Below are 22,125 nucleotides of genomic sequence, written 5' to 3'. Positions count from 1 at the left end.
CTACTTATTACATCTTCCAATAGCTTAGCAAAATCAGACTGAAATACTCTGCTAGTTATGATGCATATAGTTTATTCCACTCACGAACAACACGGGGAAAAATGGGAAAACTTAAGTATCGTTGTTGCAAAAGAACTCATTTAGTGCACTGATAATTATGACAAGCTATAGGCGATTTAGAAACGGTATCGCATACAGAAGCGTCTATGTTTAGTCAGTTGTGTGTTGTGTTGCAAGCCCTGACAGTGTAAGTAGAAGAGTAGGTGAATCACTGCGCGGCATTTTCGGTGGAAAAACCAAATTGCCTTTCTATGGGCGCTTTCCATCTAGAGATATATTGGCTTTAGTGTGCGTGGACCATACGACATTAGCATACTAAAGGGCAGGTCTCACAAATGCAGTGTAAGTTAAATGTTCGACGGTAGTTGGTGCCAGCCGTGGAGGCCACTTAAGAGAAAAAGATAGAGTTTTTGTAATGCACAAGAAGTAGTGTTGTCAATCTGCGATGCCCAGATAAGGTCGGACCTTATTGTTACACCAAGATACTTGTGCTGCTGAACTCTTGTCTCGAGGCTACCGTTAAGTGTGTAGGGTAAAATCAATGGGTGTTTTTTTATGTCTCTCGTTACTGTCATGGAAACGATTTTGTCTGTATAATAGTCATTTGCCAGTTACCGCACCATTAGGTTTCTTTTGCTAATGCGTTACTGAGCAGAACGTTATCCTCGTGATTACGTATTTCTGCGTATATTATCCAGTCGTCTGCAAAGAGTTTAATTTTACATCAGTGTCATTCGTAATGCCATTGATAAAAATAAAAATGGAATAGAAGTAAGAATAACCTCCCGAAGGCTTGCCCGTCGCTTGCCTATGGCTTGCTTGTTATAACGATACTTATATATAATACACGCGTATATTGGAAGGATGCCTGGAGCATTAAGCGCCGGCGTGATAATCTGTAGCCCTATATGACACGACGGGGTCAAACCGCCACCATAGCTCACTAGCTAGTTGAAGCTGTCCACATTTTTAGGTTGGGATGCACGAATATTCCGAACTTTCAGTACCGAATCGCATCCTGTCCCATACTGTTTTGTTTTCGAATCGAATAGTGGCCGCTCATAAATAGGAACATTTCTTGGAATAGTGTTCGAAATTTTTTAGGATTGTTAACGCTGCTCAATCACACACAAAATTACAGTAAAATTACAATGCATTCCAATTGTACCTACTCCCGCTTTCGGTCACCCACAAGTGGTATGCGGAATCTTGTAATCAAATATAAAGTAAATTCGCGCGACTATGGCAGGCATAACGCATAAGGTGTTGCGCAACCCAACCCGGTACCGGTCAATCAGCGAGCCAGACTTTACCGGCCAAACGGCGGTCATTCGCACCTTCCCAGGAGTCCTGTGCCTGCAAGGGGTCGACTTATTTTCGCTACCCTGCTTGTGCTTTTAATCAGCGAGGCTTCATAATGCGTGAGGTAATAAGAGAAATTTCCTAAAGTTGCCAATACTATTTACATTCCTTGCCTATAATCATCTTCAAAACTAACTTGGAAGCGATTAAGCAAAACATTTACTCCCCATTTTAAGCCGGATCTAAGCGGAACTGTGCGGTAGTGGTTTAAACGCGATATTGCCGCCATTTTACATGAAAAATGGACACCAATTCGACCTTGGCCGCTCGGTTGTCAAACCCGGGAAATGCATCCCGAATGCTGCGAGTTCGCACGCTTAAAAAAAAAGACAAAAGCAATAAAACGTGTGAAACACCGATACGCTGACCTACCGCGTCTTTAAAAAAAAAATTGGGGTTTTACGCACCGAAAATGCGCAGTGAGTTACAGCGGACATCACAGTGATGGACCCTCGATCAATTTGTACCTCCTGCGGTTAAAGGAAGAAATGGTTGTTCACCTTCGTAACGTATCAGTCGGCAACAAAAAACGCACTTGAAGAGCGACTATGTCCCCGAGCCGTTCTCGGGCCTGGACGAAAGCAGATCACTCGGCAGCCGTAAAACGTTTGTTCGTCTTCGTGCCTCCCAGGAGCGAAGGCATCGATTGTGCCCGGAGCCTTGCGTGGTTACCAGGAACTCCACAAGAGGCTCAACGGAACCATGAAGTGGGAGGATCTCTTCGCCCCCGCCATCAAGTTGGCCAAGGAAGGCTTTCCCATCAAGAAGCACTTCGCCGACGCCCTGGCAAAGCATCAAAATGAGATATCGGCCACTGACATCAAGTACGAGTTGAATCTCTACACTCCCCATTTCGGCTCCATCGCTCACGCACCGTTCTTTGTAAATTACTCATAAGTATGGCGCAACTGAAACGAGACGCCTCCGTTTTACGAATTTCTCGCTGTAGGGGGAAAAAGAAAGCTGTGTTAGTCGGTCAACGTAAAAAAAAAAAATTTAGAGATATAGAGAGAAAGGGCATGTTAAACAAGACCTGACAACGACAAATTGCGCCGGTCTCTGTTATGCATATCTCTTCAATGTCCGTGTTTTTTATTGGCTGCCCGATTTTTAGTGGATAAATAAATTTGGCATGAAATACGTACTGCAGCGTTCCCTGGAAGACAGGCAACACTAGTATGCAAATAAGAGGCGAAATAGGAAAAACAAAGAAGGAAATTTGAGCCAGTATAGGCTCCGATCCGCGATAGAGCAACAAACTTGGAAAATAGTAAATAGTCAAACAGTGCAAAACACACGGTACGCGCACATTCCCACGAACGAATTGCTGGTGGCCTAAAAGTTTGCAATCCAATCCATAAACCTCGTTCCTACGCCTTTATTGTTTCAGTTTACATCACTTATGGTATCCTACGCAAAAACAAAAACGTTATCATCTATATCCAATTATCCCATATCACCAGTGCTAAGCGAAGCCCATGGCACTTTTTCTTGGCTTTCGCAGGTTTCTTTCAGGCTTGGAAAAAAGAAAGTGTGACACGTCATGAGAAACAGAAAGCTGGATCGGGAATTTTCCAGGATGATCTACAACTTTTTCATGCACACTTTTGCTCTCGATGTAGCATTCATTGTAAATGATTAATGAATAATAACTAATTGTGTAATTAGGCTAGATAAAAAATATAGCGTAGATGACTTGCTTCAGGAGACGGCAAACATCTCGTTGGTTCTGTTCAGCCACGTGGCACTTGCACATTTAGAAATTTTGGCGCAAGTTACGGGGAACCCATGATATAGGCCCGGTATCATATCTTCTCCTGTAATTTTTGATACCGAGCATATTCGTTTTTTGTATGATGCGGTGAACACGTTTCTTTTGAAGTCAGGCAAAAGAACCGCCAAAATAAAACTAAAGCATACCTAAACTCAATAAGCGCGAAAAAACGCGTACAGGCAGGAGAACAGGCACGTTGAACAGTTTCACCAAAAACCCCAGCAGATATTTTATACTATTAATAAAAATATTGAACTTTTTAGCGCCGTGATATAGGCCAGCTTCACCATATCGCTTTTCAACAGCATGCAGTTCTGAATAACGCCTGTTTTTAATATTGCGATAGGAAGTATATCGACACTCTAGGCGCATTGTTTGCCGTCGCCGTCGCCGTGATGTCCCGTATAGAGTCGAAGGCCGACAACACCATCGCCGCGCGTCCTGTGCTCTATGTGCGCGTGAAAGCACGCGAGGGAAGCCGACAATCCCGGCTCAGTGTGGCGCGCGTGAAGGAAGAAAGCAGAGAGGAAAAGCGCCGTCTTCCGTCGCTCAAGAAGCTCTGGGGGAACAGGAAGGAGGGGGTGGGAAGCATTGCGCTCCTGCAGCAACTTCGCATTTCGCGGCCGGGCCAATTGACGATCGCGGCTCAATACGGCACGCCACATGCATACTTTGCGCGGTTGCGCGCGCCATACCTTGAAATGTATCTGCAAATGGCTAATACCTTTGTGCGCGCTGTCTTCTCGACGCTCTTGCGTTGAAGCGATAGACAGCACGAAGGTCACTTCGCTCGCTGCTGCTGCCTCGATTGCTCAGACCAGCGTTTTGACAGCGACTGTCCGGGCTCATCGAGTGTGATGTGCTTATGTTTGCTTGTGCGCGCTGACACCATCCCTGTGCATTTAGTTCGCAAGCGAATGTTTCCAAGTTTATACGGCTGATAAAACTACTATCCTTACTTAGTATAGCTGCGTACTGCTTTGCTATCGCAATCGATACTTCCGCTTTCGTGCGAAACTGCGACTTCGTTTTTTTTATACAGACGATAAAACGGCTATTCTTTCTTTGTATAGCTTTCTACTAATTTGCTATCGCAATCGATGCCTCGCCTTCTGGGCGAAACTTCAGCTTTTAAGAAATGACACTGTGTTCTTTTAACGGACACAGGCAGCCTCCTGCATAGCGGCAGAGCTGAGAACTAAAAGAGCTGCAGATGTAGTTGCTATGATAAATATTTGTTCAGGTCTGTTAAGCGTATGTTGTTTTTTTGATAGTTTGAACTTGGAGTAAGTTGAAGAGGTTGTATGCGCCTTACACGTCGTTTTACAGGTCCATCTTCAACAGCGTCCAGAAAGCAGATGACAAGCTCGTGCAGCTGGAAATGGCACAACTGCTGGAGGAGCTTTCAAAGAAAGGCGCAGATTTTTTCTACACTGAAGTTGCCAAAAAAATTATACAAGGCCTGGGACCAGGTAAATCTTCTCATCAAGTCTCTCTGCGCAAACCAAAGTCAACTGCGGTGACCACGGAGCACCGCAGTGCTACGCAATTTCCCACGCCCGGCGCAGTTCTTTAGAGGGACCGTAAACAGAAACACTCAGTCGGTTTAGACTGATAAAGTATTTTTCGAAACCACCTTCGCTAAGTTTGCGGTAACAAGTTGGCTATGAGAACAGAGCATTAAGGTGAAGGATCATTTTCAAAAATTTCGCATCGAAGCCTCGGCACCTGGTAACATCAGCACGACACCACACATTTCAAATAAAAGTAGAGTGTTTATTTCCATCCGCAATTACCAGCTGAAGGAGATATTGAAAAAAAAATACGCAAGAACCATCTACGACGTGTGTCAATGTAAGCAAATAGCCTGAACGAGAGCGGACGAAAGAGCGAGTGAGGGAGCGAGCGTCCCCCCCTCTCCTTATTCGGGCACTACTCCGCAACTCGGTTATCCCAGAGCGCAAGCCCTTCGGCGCCCTCCCACGACGAACGAGCTAGCGACAGCCTCCCCTCCTCCTCCTCTTCCGTCCGGCAGAAACTAACGGAAATGAATTCAGTAAAAAATTCACCGACCATTAAGATACTGCCTAGTGCGAAATTTAATTGCAGTTGTATACGTGTTTTCATTTCGCAATATATTGGGGCATTGCATCGATCACCGCACAGACTGGCAGGGCCGCGACGCGCGGCGCTATTTATAGACCGGCCACACAGTTGTCGCTTCCCGGCAACAGCAACTCGGGCAACTATAATTTTAATTTTTGCCCGGAAACGCTTGCGACAAACGTTATGAGCGAAGGCGAACTTTCTGGTTCCTTTATTTAGAGCGAAGCTGTATATGGCTAGCCGATTCGTCCGTCCGTCTCATGTACACCGAAAACTCCTCTGGCGCAACCTCATGCTCATGCGCGAAAAAGAAAACAGGAAGAGAGGGGCGTGAATGGCTGCGTCAGCGGTGACGTCGTTGCTCTCCGTCGCAGCCGAGCGCACGCGCAGCAGCTTCTCTCGGGCTCCGAACTCGGTATAGGCCACGCGTCATACGTGCTCCTGAGGAGCAGGCACCTTTCGACCAGCAACGCCGCGGTCTTGAGAACGAGCTCGTCTACGCAGTGCCGATGCTGCAGCCCGGGCACAAGAACAGGCCCCTGCAGCCGAGCGCAAGCAGCCACTGCGTACGGAGGATCCGGCAGCCTACGAAGACGTTCGATGAACCGTCGGGATTAACCCAGTGATAAACGTCGGGGTCGCACGTTTCAGCTTCGCTTGCTAACCATCTGCACGGAGTGCTTGGGCAGTGATATCTCCTTTCCCCTGCTGGGCCGGCGACGCCGCTGCCGCGGATACGTCGACGTGCGCGCCACCTGGTGGTGCCTGACAGTGCCTTCCGCCGCTTTCCTTGCCGCGCTCTCTTCGCTATCGCCGACTTTCTACCGCTATTCCACACTGCACTCCGCGTTCGCTCTTTCATCCTTCCCGGTGTTCGCTCGCTCGCTTACGCCGAGGCACGCCACCTCTCAACGCAGGAGCGGACGCCTAGGAGCGGCGCTCTAATACTGTAGCGTCATCTCGTAATCTCATTCATGCCCCCTTAAGCAATAATGCTCCAGAAACCAAGAAAAAAAAGGCGATGACTTCCAGCCCCGTAAGGCAGAGGCTACAAGCATTCAGCAAAGTGAAGCAAACAGTGCCTAAATTCTTAATAATCATGCATACACTATACACAACGGCATGTCGAAAACTGCCATCATGAATGGCTCATACCCCCGTGAGCAGTGGCTCATACTCCCGTAACAAGCAAGGAATGCAATATCTTGCAGTTCCGTAAAGTTCATGGCTACTCACTTTGCGTGAATTAGCCGTGATGACACTTGCCCTTTTGTCGCTGTCGGTGATTTCATTGTGGATGTGTCAGTACCAAAAAGGGAGTGGTTTACGCATTCCGTGTTGCAGACATAACCCTTTTCACGTTTCACGTTATCAAACAATGTAATTACAGTTCAGAGTAAAATAATGACAGCCCATCAAGACAATAAATGAGCTCGTACCTTTGTTCAAAATTATGTGTCACCTCCGTGTTATGTACTAAACAAAATTCGCTGGTCAACCACCTCCACAGAGTGGAATGCATCATTATCTTATCTCTTGGGCGTAGGTCGAATATGATTTGCATTGTATTCGTACTATTTAAATTTCGATTAAATTCGAGATCCATATCGGATTACTGCTGGGGAGTGGGATGGCGTAGCTACAATTACACATTCGTTTCGTTTCCCGAGCTCCACTCAGTGAGATGTGTATTCACTATTTCGATAATTTTGCCGATTTTTGGGCGTATTTTTTTTTACTATGCCATCATGTTGATTCTGTAACTTTTACAGCAAGTACTTTCTTTCATAAAAAATTTTACCGTGGGTTTGTTGATTGCGCCAATCTTCGCTTGATGGGCTTGATTTGATTATTGCTACTTTGTCTCTGTATGATTCTACACCTAGTGGCAATGTTGCCGTGCCTTCCCTATTGCAAAAACCAGCGCCACTGGGACCCAGTGCGCCGGATTATGGGCCCAGTGCAGCGCGCTGGACGCTGGGGCGCTGGGAAGGCGCTGGGAAGGCGCGGCACTGGCTACTCATGCGAAAAACAGCTCTAGCGCGTTAAATATGCGGTGCCTGGACACCGTATATATTTTTTTGAATACAGAAAGCAAGGAAGAGCGCTGTAGTGCAATAAAAAAAAAGAAAAAAAACGTAAAAAATAAAATTGCTCCGACAAGGATTCGAACGACCGACCTACTGATCCCAAGTCCGTCACTTTACCACTACGCCACGCCACCACAGGGAAATTCGAGGATAGTTTGCCATGTCAAAGCCGAGAAGCAGTTTGTTTCGCAGAGCTACGTCTCGTACAGACATGGTTGATGCGCTATCGCCCAGCAACTAAAACTCACGCCTGTACCAGAAAGAAAAGGTTGCTGTCCGTATTCAGCAGTATCCTTGGAAGTGCCACACCATCGATTTTCACTTGCGATTGCAGTTTTAACTTCGAAAAAAAGTCCTAAATGAACCGCCGACCCGGGATGGTGTATGGCCTGTTACTGCCGATTTCGATAGCCATTTCTGGTTCTTCACGCAAAGGATATGCACCGTTTCCTTAGTACAGTGATGCCTTTCAGTCAAGACGCCTGGCTAGTCATAGATCTTCGTCAGAGAAGCGCGGACTAGTGCTGGGAGCCTTCGGCGATAGCACACATACCTGTGTTTATGACGCGTCACATCTGCGGTCATCGCTTCTTATGCTGGCACTGTAGACATGAAAAAATTTTTATTTAAGAACATCGATGCGAAAGCTGACATATAGAGTGATTTATCCTTGTTAGATTCCTTGATTCCTGCGCCTAGATACTCCCAGAGGATGGACTCGGCGGATACGCTAGGCCTAAGCTTCGGTGGGGAGCGATCTCGGCGCGGGTAGTTAAAATAGCAATCGCAAGTGAAAATCGATGGTGTGGCACGTCCAAGCATGCTGCTGAATACGGACAGCAACCTTTTCTTTCTGGTACAGGCGTGAGTTTTAGTTGCTGGGCGATAGCGCATCAACCATGTCTGTACGAGACGTAGCTCTGCGAAACAAACTGCTTCTTGGCTTTGACATGGCAAATTATCCTCGAATTTCCCTGTGGTGGCGTGGCGTAGTGGTAAAGTGACGGACTTGAGATCAGTAGGTCGGTCGTTCGAATCCTTGTCGGAGCAATTTTATTTTTTACGTTTTTTTTCTTTTTTTTTATTGCACTACATCGCTCTTCCTTGCTTTCTGTATTCAAAACAATATATACGGTGTCCAGGCATCGCATATTTAACGCGCTAGAGCTGTTTTTCGCGCGAGTAGCCAGTGCCGCGCCTTCCCAGCGCCTTCCCAGCGCCCCAGCGTCCAGCGCGCTGCACTGGACCCATAATCCGGCGCACTGGGTCCCAGTGGCGCTGGTTTTTGCAATAGGGTTCTTTTGTCTTCAGCTTTCATGTTTATATTCTGCTATGCACGAGTAACGTTTGGCGTCATTATTATATCTTGCAGTGAATGTAGAATAAGTATCACCTAAATGAAATTGGATGGACTGCATATATTGCGCAACATAAAATAATACTCATGAATGCAACACTCGATGTGTGACATGTAATAATGTCGTGCTCCAATAAAGGGACCCTGAAACGCTTTTGACGATTTTCTACAAACGTACTGAGTCGTTAGAGTAGGTCTTTCTGATGAATAATTGACACATCTAAGTGCTCTGCGTAAAGCGTGTAATTTATTATAAGGTTTTAAACATGCACATCGCTGCCGATCGCAGCGCACTGCCCGGCGGAATTTTAAGCCGCCCCTACCCATATGACCGAAATCACCCATATGACGTCAGTGGGGTGAGCTATCCGATTGGCTGACCAGGGCGCGTGATCGATAACTTTTCCAACTTTATGGTAAACAAATGATCTTCGTAATAGTTGGAATGTGAGTTAATTTGTTTTTATAAAAAGAAAGTAGCGTAAAGAGAATGCACAAGAACAATCTTTCAGTACACTTAAGCACTTTCGGCACACAGCAAGTGTCGTCTGCTTGTGTTACAACGTACTCCATTTTGACGAGAGCTCCGCGGTCAGAGTCGGTCTCAGTCTTTTCGCGAGCACTATGATTCGACTTTGTTGCCTTGCCGAGTGCAAACGTAGCGACTGGCAATAGATCAAGCTGTGACATCGTGTCCCTCTGCAAGGCAGCGTACGAGCGAACTGGCTGCTGCGCATCGGACTGCCGCTATCCCATCGGCGCCAGGATTTGCGCGTTTGTGGCCGTCACTTTACACCGGAAGATTACTAACACAATAGCGTTTCGCGAGTCCCGTATTAGGGCAAACGTAAGCGCAAGGGTACAGGGTCTGGCCGCTTGACTGTGCCGTAACGGGACGAGCCGAGATGAGCAGAAGGGCAAATGTCAATGGTCTGCACGGTGCAGCCACCTGGTGGCATAGAGCTCAACAATACACAGTAGCAGGAACGAAGCGTATTCTTATTTTTCGCAGGAGTGTAATCATCAACACGTTGTTTTTATAAATGTTTAAAATGTTTTACGCTTGGTTAGAGGAATATTAGCGCTTTGTTTGGCTGGTTAAGCGCTGCGCCAACAAGTGTCTGGACCGTGCAGACCGATCAGGCCGCTCACGTACGTCTACGCCAAAGTTCCTTCATCAGCTTGAGTTTATGCCTCCAGTCATTTGCCGAAATGACCAGCTTGCATGTGGTTAACGAAATACCAGACACGTTCGGCGCTACGACAGAATGCTCGCAACGCACGCTGCTTCGATAGCTCTCGCTTGGGGTCGACAGCCAAGCGGCTAGCGGAGAGGTTTCGCGCGGGCGGGGGCGGGCTCCAAAACCACCGGAAGTGGACGATGTAACGTCGCATCGTGACGCAGGACCAGTGAAGGCGGAGCTTAGCCCCGCTCGCTCGGCGAACGAGTTGAGGAGGAAAAGCATGGCTGGGGAGGAGGGTAACTTCTAATCGCTTGTAGCTCCATTTATACGTAACGCTTCACTTAAATTGTGGTGCGAATGTTCTACTTAAGCTGTACCCTAGGCGTCCACAAAATTTGTCCGAACCGCTTGAGGGGCCCTTTAAGTGCAATAATGAGTTTAAAATCGCCCCAATTAAGGCATCAGACACTGCATTTGTTTCCCCCACAATACATCGAGAACCAATCTTCGTAATTTGGAGGCTTGACACGGTAAATTATGGCTATATCCTAAGCGTGATCACCCGTAAAGTTTTGATTCTCAGAATCTTTGAAGAGTATGCACATCGATTAGAACAAATGAGTGGAACGACTGTTAAGAAATATTAACAGCACTTGTGTTATGGCGGGAGTCTTGGGACAACGACAGTAACAGATAACAAATCAGAAGCGCCCCCCCCCCCAAGCCTAACTTCGAGCAAGCACGCCCCCCCCCCCCCCCCCTGCTTCCCTAGAATGAGTAGCTGGATACGCCACGGAGTCTGCGTCAGCTCTAACTGTGGCGTTAAAGAAGCAAATGAAACAAAAAACCACGGACGTGTTCCTCTTTCTTTCTGCAGAAGCCTTATTGACCACGGATGACTTCAAAAATTACAAGCCTGTCTGGTACCCGCCAGTGACGAAAAAACTTGGCCACGCCACGCTTTACGCCCCACCGTTCCCTTCCAGCGGTGTGCTGCTCCTCGAAGCGATACCGGAGCGAGTGCTGAAGTAAGTACTCCCACCAAAAAGTACACACTTTGGCTCAAGAACGGGCAACGCGCACAGCGTAAATCTTCCGGCCAATTCACTCGATAGTTAGCATCGATAATTATCGCCGGCGTCGTCAGATCTACAGCGAGCATTGGTATTTCGAACACAGTCAATATCAGCAGGACCATGGTTGCGCAGTCGTACCATTTTTTCGCGGATGGACAAGTGAGATGAGTTCCTCACAGTAAGTTTACTCTCGCGAAATAAGCGTACCTCGTCTTAGCCTGCCTACATTTTGCGTTTATTTCGTTTTGGCAGTTTGCCACTTTATCAAGTCGAAGGCCTTAGATCTCTATGTTGCAAGGTCGCGTTGTGAGGTACCGAGAACTATCACGTGACTCAATAAGGCCAGAAGCAAACGAAAGCATGTCCAGCCATGTAAAAGAGATTATTATTGATTAGCAAACCTAATTTATGATTGATTAACGATTAGGTTAAAATATATTAGGGTGGATTAGCATGGGTTAAAGTGGGTTAGGGTGGATTAAGGTGCATTAAGGAGTATTGAGGTGGCTTAGGGTGGACTAAGACGGTATAAAGTGGATTACGGTGGACTAGGGTGGATTAGCGTCGGTTAGACTGGATTATTGTGAATTACAGTAGCTGGTGTAGATTGGATTATAGGGACTTACTCCTAACCCTTCCGAGTGTGATAGCTTGATTGCTTAGACTAAGCACGCAGTGAATACCATTAGTGAGATTGCGCCTTCTTACCTGCGTCCTTTCTTGAAAAACAATATTCTACTCCTTTTGGGGAGAAACAAGTTAGTTGTGGAATTTTTACAGATAATTCGGAAAATATTCCCGTATGCCACCTGTACTCCTTGATTACGCTATGCTTCCATGACTGTTGGCAATTCTACTGAATCAAAGCCTTTTCATGTCTATAAAAGTCATACGAGAGGTTGATTGTACTCTGCAGATTTCTCAGCTGCGTGATTTGGTGAGATGGACATGATCCATTGTAGTATATCGCGCCCTGAAGCCGGCTTGTTCTCTTGACTCATTGAAGTCAAAACCTGCCCTTATTGTATTGCAAATTATCTTGGCGAATGTTTGATGCAATACCGAAAACAAGCTAGTGGGCCTATAATTATTCAATGTCTCCCATAATATGGATAAGTGTAAAGTTGGTATTGTTCCAGCTCTCTGGTACACTTGAAGTCGTGAGATATTGCGCATAAAGGGTCGCAACGTTTTTAAGTATATTTTTCTCGTTGATTTTTGAATAACTCTATTGTTATTCCATCTTCTCGTGCCACTTTTCCCCCGGTCAAGTCTTGTAAGGCCCTGCAAACTTCATCGCTAGTTGTAGAAGGAGCCTCTGTATCCTGTTCATCACTACTTCAAATGAAGGAAGCGTGAGTGCCCTGGGTAATATACAGGTCCTATAGAATTATTCCGCTGCTTTTGCCATATCATCGAAATTGCTGATCATATTACCCTGCTTATCTTTCAGTGAATACGTCTTGCCTTGTCCGATGCGTCCATTTTTTTACTGGTTCCTCAATCTTTCCAACCTTACAATTTCGAATATGCTTTCTTTTTGTTTACAAGCTTTGACCATTCAGTGAATTCTATGTTATCTCTCGAGTGAAACACTTTCATGTTTTGTCTTTTCTTTATTATGTTCATTACCACTTGGGGGAGTTAACCTACCGGTCGCCTTGGTGCCATACGTCCAACTTCGATTGCTGCTTCCTAAATCGGCCTATAGTTATGGGTTCATTTATTACCTCTCTGTTATCTTCGTCGTCTTGTAGTAAAGCTGGATATTTGTTTACGAGCACTATCCTGAATACGTCTTCTTTTACCCTCGCTGCGTCTAGGTTGGCCTATTCCTCCTTTAGTAACTTTGTTCGTTCTGTCTTGAAATTGAGAGAAATCCTAAACCTCACCAACCTATGATCGTTGCCCTTTACTCTACCTAACACTTCTGCGTCCTGCACTAAGCTGAGATCAGCCGCGAGTATAAAATCTTGTTCATTTCTTGTTTTCCCACTAGTCCTTTTCCAGGTGCGCTTCCTATTACTGCTCTTCCTGAGGAAGGCATTCGTTATTCGGGGTCTATTTCTTTCCGCGAATTCTACCAACAGCTCTCCTCTGCTGTTCCCAGAATCGATTGCGGAGTTGCCGATTGCTTGTTCGCCAGACTGCTTTACCCTCACTTTTGCAATAAAGTCGCCCATGATTTGTAGTATACTCTCATTACTAATTCAATATCTTCAATAAACTGATCTATTCCTGCATCATCATGACTGAAGGTAGGAGCCTAGGCTTGTTACTGACTTTAATTTCAATCTCCTATCGAGCTTTGTTACAAAGAATGCTACCCTCTCATTATTGCTGCGGAGTTCGTTAATGTTGCCCACTGTCTACTTATGAAAGAGGAATGCTACCCCGTGTTCACTCTTACCTGTGCGACATCTGTAGCAGACGACGTTGCTGTTAGTCAGCACTGTATGAGCGTGGCCAGCTCCTCTAACCTCACAAAGACCAGTAATATCCCAGACAGTGCCCGATAATTGATCAAAAGACCCTGCTAGGCTAGCCTTACTCTATTGGGTTCGCTTTTTAAGCGTTGCCAGGTTCAGTTTACAGTCGCGGCCTTTCCAGATCCAAAGATTGTTAGCACACTCTCGCGCGTCCCAGGTCTGACCGCCGCCTCGGTCATATGCTCCGCTGGTGCTGGTGACGTAGGGCCACGGGTTAGTTGCTTGAGTCACCAGAGAGGTAGCGGCAAAATACTTCACATGGGAGGCTTATGACTGTTTTGGTGAGGGAGTGTCTTTGCTGAAGTTTAGCGGGCACTGTTAATTTGGCCTCGCCTGGTCTAGCACAGCTCCGCTAGTTCTCGGTACCTTTTCTTTTTTTTTTATCGGTGTCCGGCTCTACTACAAGCCTGAAAAATGTAGTGGCCTGGACAAGGATTCGAGCCCACGACCTTAAGATTAGAAGCCCGGGTGTTGTGACTCTGCTCCATGCCACCACCCAAAGCTTTGTTCATGAAGCCATAAATAGAGCATTCAGAGCAAATGGGAGGTTAATTCGTAAACTCTGGAACCATCGGCGATTGCCATTGGTGGCTGTGTAGCCAGGAAAGCCGGGCTGAGTGGGCGACGTTGTGTGCTCGACCACTTGCCTTCTCATGTTTTATGTCTACTGCAGCAGCCTGGATGAAATATATCGCACCTGTTTTTTTAAATCCAGTTTGCTGCTTGATAATGCATAGTTGGTGATTTGAAATGTTGTCAAACTATTCAAAAACTGCTACTCTTTGGAAACAGTGACGATTCGATCTGAAGACCTTATTGAATGGGGTAATATTCGATTCGTACACTCATGAATACATAAATGAAGTGCATAAATAATATTCGTTTAGTCACAAGTCAGTTACACTATTCATAATAATAATAACCTTATTGTTTTCGAGCAGAAAATGGGAGTTGGGCCCGAGAAAAAAAAAATAAGGCTTTCTCTTACCATCTGTTAGCCCACCTTTGGGACTCATTCTGATAAGTTCTTTTCTGTATTGCAGCCGCTCACAAGACATTAAGCCAATAATGGATATGACTTCGGAGGATAAAAAATTGATCAAGAGGTATGACGTTTTCTTTACAGTTTTTTGCGACTATTCTGGGCAAGCGAACGTGGTTATAGCTACGGCAGGGGATGTGAAGACTACAATTAAGTTTAAAGACTATTGCTTTGAAGATCTGGCCGATTATGACTAGAATTATTATAGAGTTTTCAATTACGGTTACTCTCGTCAGAGATGTAGTTTGAAAGAGTTTTCGTGCAGAATAAAATTTTTATCGTCCTAGGAGTGAGGATGATAGCCTTGGGACAAACTAATGCCCTTAAGGGTGTACATAATTTTACTGTGATAAGATCGCATCGTCTGAGTCAAATGTTAACGCCTCATATCACCTCTACCGGCAAACTTTCAATACCTTTGCACAGCAGTTGCTAGTAAGCTTCGCAATAGCAAACCACTAAGAGCATGGCTAAAACTATTGTTAAGGCCTGAACTTAACTTCCGATGACGAGGTAACTGGATGGATGGGTGCTATGAACGTGACTTTTCAAACGGGGCGATGCTTTGCGCTACAATGCTCTCTTTCCTGATTGGCCAAATCTCTTACCTATCGTTTTTTTTTCATACCAAACATTTCCGGCATCATACTTTCAGAACAGTTATTGAGTACCTTATTTTTGTACACCTCCGATGTTTGTGGTCTCCCAACTTTTCTGCCGACAAACCTCCAATCGCGTTTTGCTAGTCTCACTTGCAGACACGTTTACTTTGCCCCTGTTATCCCTGAGACCACTCAAGGGGGCCAGCGAAGCCTAAAATGACAGCTGGGTAATATGTTCACATTCTAATAAAACACTTTCCATTGTTTCCCTAGCGTTATCGTATAACTTCCTTGGCGTACCTCGCTTTCAAGGGCATCATGATCTCGTTTCGAAAAGTGAAGTGCTTCCCTTTGAGTTATAAATTATTTCTTTCATGATTTTGTTTTTTGATTTGATGTACTTGCTCATAGTAGGTTTCTTCTTCATTGCCGCCTCCCATGAGACTGTCTCAGCCCCGCTGATTTTGCGTATGATGTTCTTTGCATGCCATGTTGCCTACTATACCGGCCGCATGCTTGACTGTAAGCTTCCTAGTTCTTTCCCAACACTGCGATTCCATATTGTTCCCGTACAAATATTTGAACATTCTCGCGACACATTTGCCTTCTTTTATTATCCTCAGCCGTTCTCCTTAATCTATTTCACTCCATCCTTCCCTTACTTCTAAACTTGTCCAGCCCATATCACCCTATACGGCTTCATTTGTAGTCCTCCCGTGATCGCCCAATGAGAGGCATCCCCTAGACCTTTGGCTGCCATCCAGTGCTGATAGTACCTGTGAGTTCAATAAAACAAGTGCATTTACAGATGTAAGTCTTCGAACCACTAAACTTTTCCACTTACCACGGAGCATCTCGCAACCATATCCCCGTAGTGTTCTTTGTTTCGTAATGACCGCATTTCTCTTTTCCTTTGCTATCATTGTTATTCCCTGTGTTTATATATATATATATATATATATATATATATATATATATATATACGGTGAGAAAGGATACACATAGGCGTAAATACCCCAGAAAGCGGATGGGCAAACGTCGCCGTGGTTTCTCAATTGGTAAGAGCATCACATGCGTAATGCGACGACATGTGTGTGTGTGTGTGTGTGTGTGTGTGTGTGTGTGTGTCTGTGTGTGTGTGTGTGTGTGTGTGTGTGTAACAAGAAGAAAGGGCGCCAAGAAGTCTGCGTTTTCGTAACGACTACATAAAGTCAACAGATAAGCGAACAAAAATAGCACTGGGTAATTACTTGCTTATTTTATTGAAATGTACAAATTATAAATTAAGTAGAAAGTGAACAGCTGGTCGGCTGGTAGAAGACGAATTCATGGCTTTCGATTACGGGTACCAAAAAAACAACAACTATATTTCACCTATATCCAGTAACTTCTCCATTACTGCTTGTTTCTATGGAGTAGAACAACGTCTACAAACCTAAACTTCTTCTTTATCTTAAAAAAAAAAAAACAATTTGAGCATTCCTTAATGTTGCCTTCAATTCGAGTACACGAGAATACTGGCGACCACTGGGCCATCTTACCATATATAAGTTAATAACACTTCGATAGTCAATAGAGGCTCATTGCTTGATCCACAGCAAACCTAACCTTAGCTTTTGTTCAGTTGCACGGCCCTATCTTGTTTATGAACTCCGATGTCTCTCGCAAAACTGCTGAGGTTAGAACTAACTATAGGCTACAAACCTTTGAACATACCATTATAACGTTTTTAAATGACAACAAAGATATCGAGACGCTAATACACGAGTTCCCAAGTAAAATACTTTACAAAAAAAGAGTTATGGATCTGTTACTGAGGTCAAAACACACAACTTATACCTTCTGTAGTCTTAACGTGGCAGATTATTTACAACATTGCTAGATAACGGTGGTTTACTTATTTACTGATTTTTGTGTGCTCTCTTCCCTGTTTCTTTTCACAGTTGTGTTTTCAGACAGTATTATCTCGAAACATTTATATAACGCACAGAATGGAGGAGGTTCTTTTTCGTGCAATTTTAATGTTAACTTAGAAGGAATCTTGTCTAAAATGCACGGTTTGTCACCACGAGGAGGATAGGCCTCTTCAGGCATATACAGCATTTAGCCTCCCTCCTGACGTGGCGATGTATGTTTGGATGCTGTATATAACATTGAAAAAGAGAATAAATAAAAAATACACTGTGTAGTCTCCTGTACAGCAGTGTTGTGATCCTAGCAATCGAGCTACTGCGGCGCCGTTTTCCCGTCCACTTTGTTGCGTATTTGCGCGTATATATATATATATATATATATATATATATATATATATATATATATATATATATATATATATATATATATATATATATATATATATATATATATATATGTATATATATATATATAATGAGAGAGAGAGAGAGAGACACGACAATGTCACTGTGCATGGTAATAGCTTGTGATTGAATACTGGGGCCTTCCGTAGTTCGGCTCATCGTACTCTTTTTTTTTTCTGCAGCGCGCAGGACGAACTGAGCAGCGTGCTTGCAAAGTTACCGGAGCTGGGCGGAGAAGCAGTCAACAAAGTAAGAGACTGGCGTTGTCGACTTTACGCTGGCCGCAAAGAACGTGGGCCTGTCCTTTCTCGTTGACTTTTCAAAAGTGTAGCTCGGCCTCCGATTCTTACGACACACGTTGCCCACTGGGACGCTGCCCCAATTAGTAGGACGCTGGACTCGGCCGCGGGAGGTGCGTGGTTCGATTCACACCGCCGGACGCTCACACAAGTCTCACAAGCAGGGTTACACGCAGCTCCCCTGCCAGTCGTTCGGGCTCTCTACGGGTGGGTCGCTTGGAAGAGGTTCGTACAGACCTCTAGGCTTGCTGTCCAACCGAGGCAAACAGAAGCCCAAACAACTTTCAAAAAAGGTGTCTGATGATGAAGTGCCCACAATGTTCCATCACGCGGGTGCCCTCCCCAAGCGTTGAGGTGTCCCATATTGGCCGAGCACCTGCTCAGAAGCGCGCCCGTACCGGCTGGTACACGGCGACTCCTTTCGTGTGCCTCCCACCGCTGCGGCGGGTGCTTTACTAAAGAGCCGTCTGAGCTTGCCCAGGGAATTCTCGCTCACTCTGCAGGCTTCCCAACTCGGCTACTCGGCGCTACGGATGCTGCTGAGAAGCGCTGACCGCGGGAGCAAATGAACGAATCAATCAATAAAGCCTGTACTTTAAGAAAGAGGACGGCTCTGGGCCGCTGTTGTGGATTAGGTGGGAATGTCCTTGGTCTCATTCCTTGGTCTTCCGGTTATATGTATAGTCTCGGTACTCCTAGGCGCACGTTCACTTTCGTCCTTCTCGCGCGGGCTGGTCGACCTCTGCTAGACCTCACAAAACAAGCCGGTTCTTCTGCCGCGATGACTTTCCGTGTGTCAGGGTTAGCTTGTGTTCGATTTGCTAGGGTTCGAATGGTCTCCGTGCGGTTAGTGTTGGGGTGTCGCTTCTTCTCCGCTTGCCTCGTGTGGTGGTGACGCTAGCTTGCGCTCGTCGCTGGCTCGGGCAGTACGTATATACCGCTACGCGAGTCTGCAGCATCTACGTCGTTGGCGTCCTAGGCCTCTGCAGTAGCGGAACGTGGCCGTCCACGCCAGTACACCGCAGGCGAAGTACAGAAGCGCGCAAGAACGCAGCGAAGCGAGTGAAGAGACAGGCATCGAAATCCGCCATTCGTCGTCAACTCTCCCGAATACACGGTGGGCGGAACGACCATCAACGCAAACATTACTCGCAGCGCAAAACTCGAAGGACCGCTCAGCAGCGTTCACAATTGCAGATGGATGCTTTCGCATTCACAACTCCTAAGTGCTTAGGTGTCCTCGAAATTTCTTTTCTTCTTCTCAAAAAAACATCAACAAATGCGCACTTGCAGGGCTTTTCGGAACTGGTGGAAGAAATAAGGAGCAGCATTAAGGCTGGAAAACACGCAGCCCAATCTACTCATACGGTCGTCGAAGACTACGGCGGCGTCCACCTGTCCATAACGAAGGACTTCAAAGCCGTCACCATCATATCCGGCATCAACGAACCGTAAGTTCTGAACGAATAACCGAAATGTTTCAGAAACACGGGCTGCAAAACTTTCTCAGCGTCGTGAATAAACATGCCAAGTTAGGGGGCCGTACAGTAGTGAATAACCTACGCATATATTATCGTTCTCCGTACAGCAAGAAGCGTACCGTACTCGCTTTAAAAAAAAGAAAAGCCTGCCTTTCCTAATAAATATACATTTGCACTATCATGCCTTGTGCGGAATGCCATAAAAGGCCCCATAAGCACGCAACAAGAGCCTTACCGTCTGCAGGAAACAAAGCGGCGCGAAAATTTCAGTTGCAGTGCATTTATCAGCGATAGAGAGAGTACATTCTACACACCAGAGTTAACATATTAAATAACAATCTGGTCAAGAGGAAATGTGTCAGCGTCCTTGTTTTTACAAATTGTGAATACTAATAACAGAAATATAATGCGAGAAATAATATAGGTTTCTAAGGAACGTGTGAGGAATCGCACTAAATGTAGTCTCATAATCGTAAGCTCTACGTCGGTCAGTAATCGTATCTTCGTTTTTTGTTTGTTCGTTTGTTTGTTTGTTTACTTTGAGGCAATGGCTCGCGCGCTGGTTATTTGTTCAAAACGGTGGGTGAGTTCTCGCATGCTCGTGTCGCTTTTACAACGTTCGCATAACCTCCTACGTCACTCCTACGTCAAACTGCGCGCTCGCCTCGCCGCACTGACGTCAGCTGACGTAACCTCTGCGCGGGCTGATCAAGAGAACGCGAGGGAATTTGTAACCCGAGATTCTTGGGCATTCTTGCCTATACATGTAAGAGCCTGGGAAAAAGCCTGGAGCTATTGGGGGGAAGGGGGTGAAGAAATATTTCAAAGAAACCTGCTTTCAAGTAAAATTGCTCACTATGTCGCAATATAATCGTTATTTTGTCAGACTTTTCGCTAAATATTAACCGCAAGAAAAAAAAAACGAATTCCAGCTGTGGCTTTACTCAGTGCATTCTGACACGCGTCTTTGAAACGAAAGATTTACGCTCTATCTTTTCTTTTTTGTGCATAATTTAGACTCGTTGTGGCACGATGCTTGTGCACATGAAGATAGATGTTTATTGCTAGTAGCATTGTTTGGAAACATCGCCCTCTTTTTCCATCAACTTGCGTCACGGGGTAGTCCATGGTCAAATGGGTGGGTTAATGTGGATTAAGGTGAATTACTGTAGGCTTTACAAGGCTTTCGCCTTCGTGTCTCTTAGTCGATCGCTAAGGACACCTAGGAATCTTAAATATGTCACACATCGTCCTACGTACATAAACAAGACGCACATACAAGCTTCAGATGTTCTTCAACTTTGTTCCTCTTACAGATATGCAGAATAATGTTCCAAATACCGCGCACGGTTCCAGATAACAACAATTTTACTGGAACATAGTTACAGCTGTTTATATTTAGGTGCGTTTTACGCGCAAACAATTCACATATGTGGAACGCAGTTCGTTATATATTGTTATTTCGTGTCAGACGCCTTTCAAATTAAAAGTAAGAGGAAAATATTTGCGAAACGTTTCCGTTTGCATCTGGAACCCAAGTCGAGCGGGACTAACCTCCGTATTCTAGACAGTTCCTCCACTCCACCTCGACTCAACTATGCTGATTCTGATGCGGCTATTTTGAATCGGACCCTTACGAAGTCAGTAGCCAAGCCAAGTGACTGTATAAAAATGACACTGCACATAAGAAGAAAGAAAAAAGGAACATAGGAGAAAGTATATAGCAGCCCCACTTCTCCACAGAAGCAGTCACTACTGCGCTTCATCATCATCCACGACAACTCTTGAGAAGTGCATCGCCTTCGTCACGCGAGGGGTGGCGCTGTGCTCGCATTCGGCATAGCGAAAGAAAAGAGCTTCGAGTCGAGGATCGTTTTTTTTTTTTGGAATACGAAGGCGAGTGAGAGTGATCGAGCTCCCAACCTTCCACTTAAAAGTGTGCAGCGAAGCGCACACTGTACGGGGCGGTAAGACGCAGGCCCTGTCGCGCGCGCAGGTTCGGAAGCAAGAAGGCGTCGGTGCCAGGCCTCATCATGAACAACTACATGAGCGCGTTCTCATCGAAAGCTGACGCGCCGAATAAGCTGCGAGGCGGCCAGCAGCCCAGGACGTCCATGGTCCCTGTGTTCCTCAAGGACGACCAGCAACGACTCCTCCTCTTGCAAGCTGGCAGCGGAGGCGGGATTCCTGGAATGTGGGCTCTGATTCAGGTAACGGGCTACACGCAAAGGCGCTGAAAGGTAGCCTTGTGCAAAACACGGACGCACGGGCGTATGTTATGCTCGTCAGGTTTAGGTTCCCGTAGTAAGGGAAAAAAAGTTTCGCTAATATTTTCCCCTTGGTCTGCAATGACGGTCCACCTAAACTCGCAAGATATATGGAACGCCTATCGTTCCACATGTTTAAACGTGGTTCCTATTTCAGGTGTGTCGAAGAACGCTCCCAGCATTCGCCAGTTTTAGTGGAGCTTTGCTTACGTGCCGCTCCGCTCAGACTTCGCGCGCACCGATGGCTGCATGAGCTGCGTTAGTTTAGGTTATTAGAGCGACAGCGCTACTACTGCAGGTAGTAACCCAGAAAACGCCTGGTTCCGTAATTCTGAGCTTCAAGCTCAGCCAAGGTCAAACCGGTACTTAGCCTGCCACTACCGGCGGCTGCTGCGTATGCCGCGTGGGCGCCCATATCTTGAAAGCCAGCTGCGATGTGGTTAAAGAGCGCGGTTGTGGGCGTGATCGTCAAAGCGGTGTGCAATCTGTGCAAACTGCGCCGAGGGCCGGTAGCTTCGTCTGCGCTATGCTTTCGACGCTTAGTTCGCGTTGGAGCGATACGCAGCACGAAGCTCAATTCGCTCGCTGCTGCTGCCGCGCCGAGCAGCGTCTGTGTGT

At 45.9% G+C, this 22,125-nt stretch overlaps 1 protein-coding gene across 2 annotated transcripts in view; it reads left to right on the top strand.

Moving 5' to 3' along the window:
- LOC135908567 (glutathione hydrolase 1 proenzyme-like) overlaps positions 1 to 22,125 on the top strand; it is a 102,437-nt gene that overhangs the window by 72,169 nt on the left and 8,143 nt on the right. For both annotated transcript variants that reach the window (XM_065440370.2, XM_065440369.2), the window contains exons 6-12: positions 2,054 to 2,246; positions 4,526 to 4,668; positions 10,811 to 10,961; positions 14,542 to 14,604; positions 17,643 to 17,709; positions 19,053 to 19,210; positions 21,237 to 21,450. In XM_065440370.2, coding sequence (XP_065296442.1) covers positions 2,054 to 2,246; positions 4,526 to 4,668; positions 10,811 to 10,961; positions 14,542 to 14,604; positions 17,643 to 17,709; positions 19,053 to 19,210; positions 21,237 to 21,450 — 989 coding nt within the window. The remainder of the gene's footprint in view (positions 1 to 2,053; positions 2,247 to 4,525; positions 4,669 to 10,810; positions 10,962 to 14,541; positions 14,605 to 17,642; positions 17,710 to 19,052; positions 19,211 to 21,236; positions 21,451 to 22,125) is intronic.

Source organism: Dermacentor albipictus, chromosome 9 (assembly GCF_038994185.2).
Source record: "Dermacentor albipictus isolate Rhodes 1998 colony chromosome 9, USDA_Dalb.pri_finalv2, whole genome shotgun sequence".
Classification (NCBI taxonomy): Eukaryota; Metazoa; Arthropoda; class Arachnida; order Ixodida; family Ixodidae; genus Dermacentor; species Dermacentor albipictus.
The sequence above is the reverse complement of the archived record's forward strand: the minus strand, read 5'-3'. Positions and strand labels throughout refer to the sequence as shown.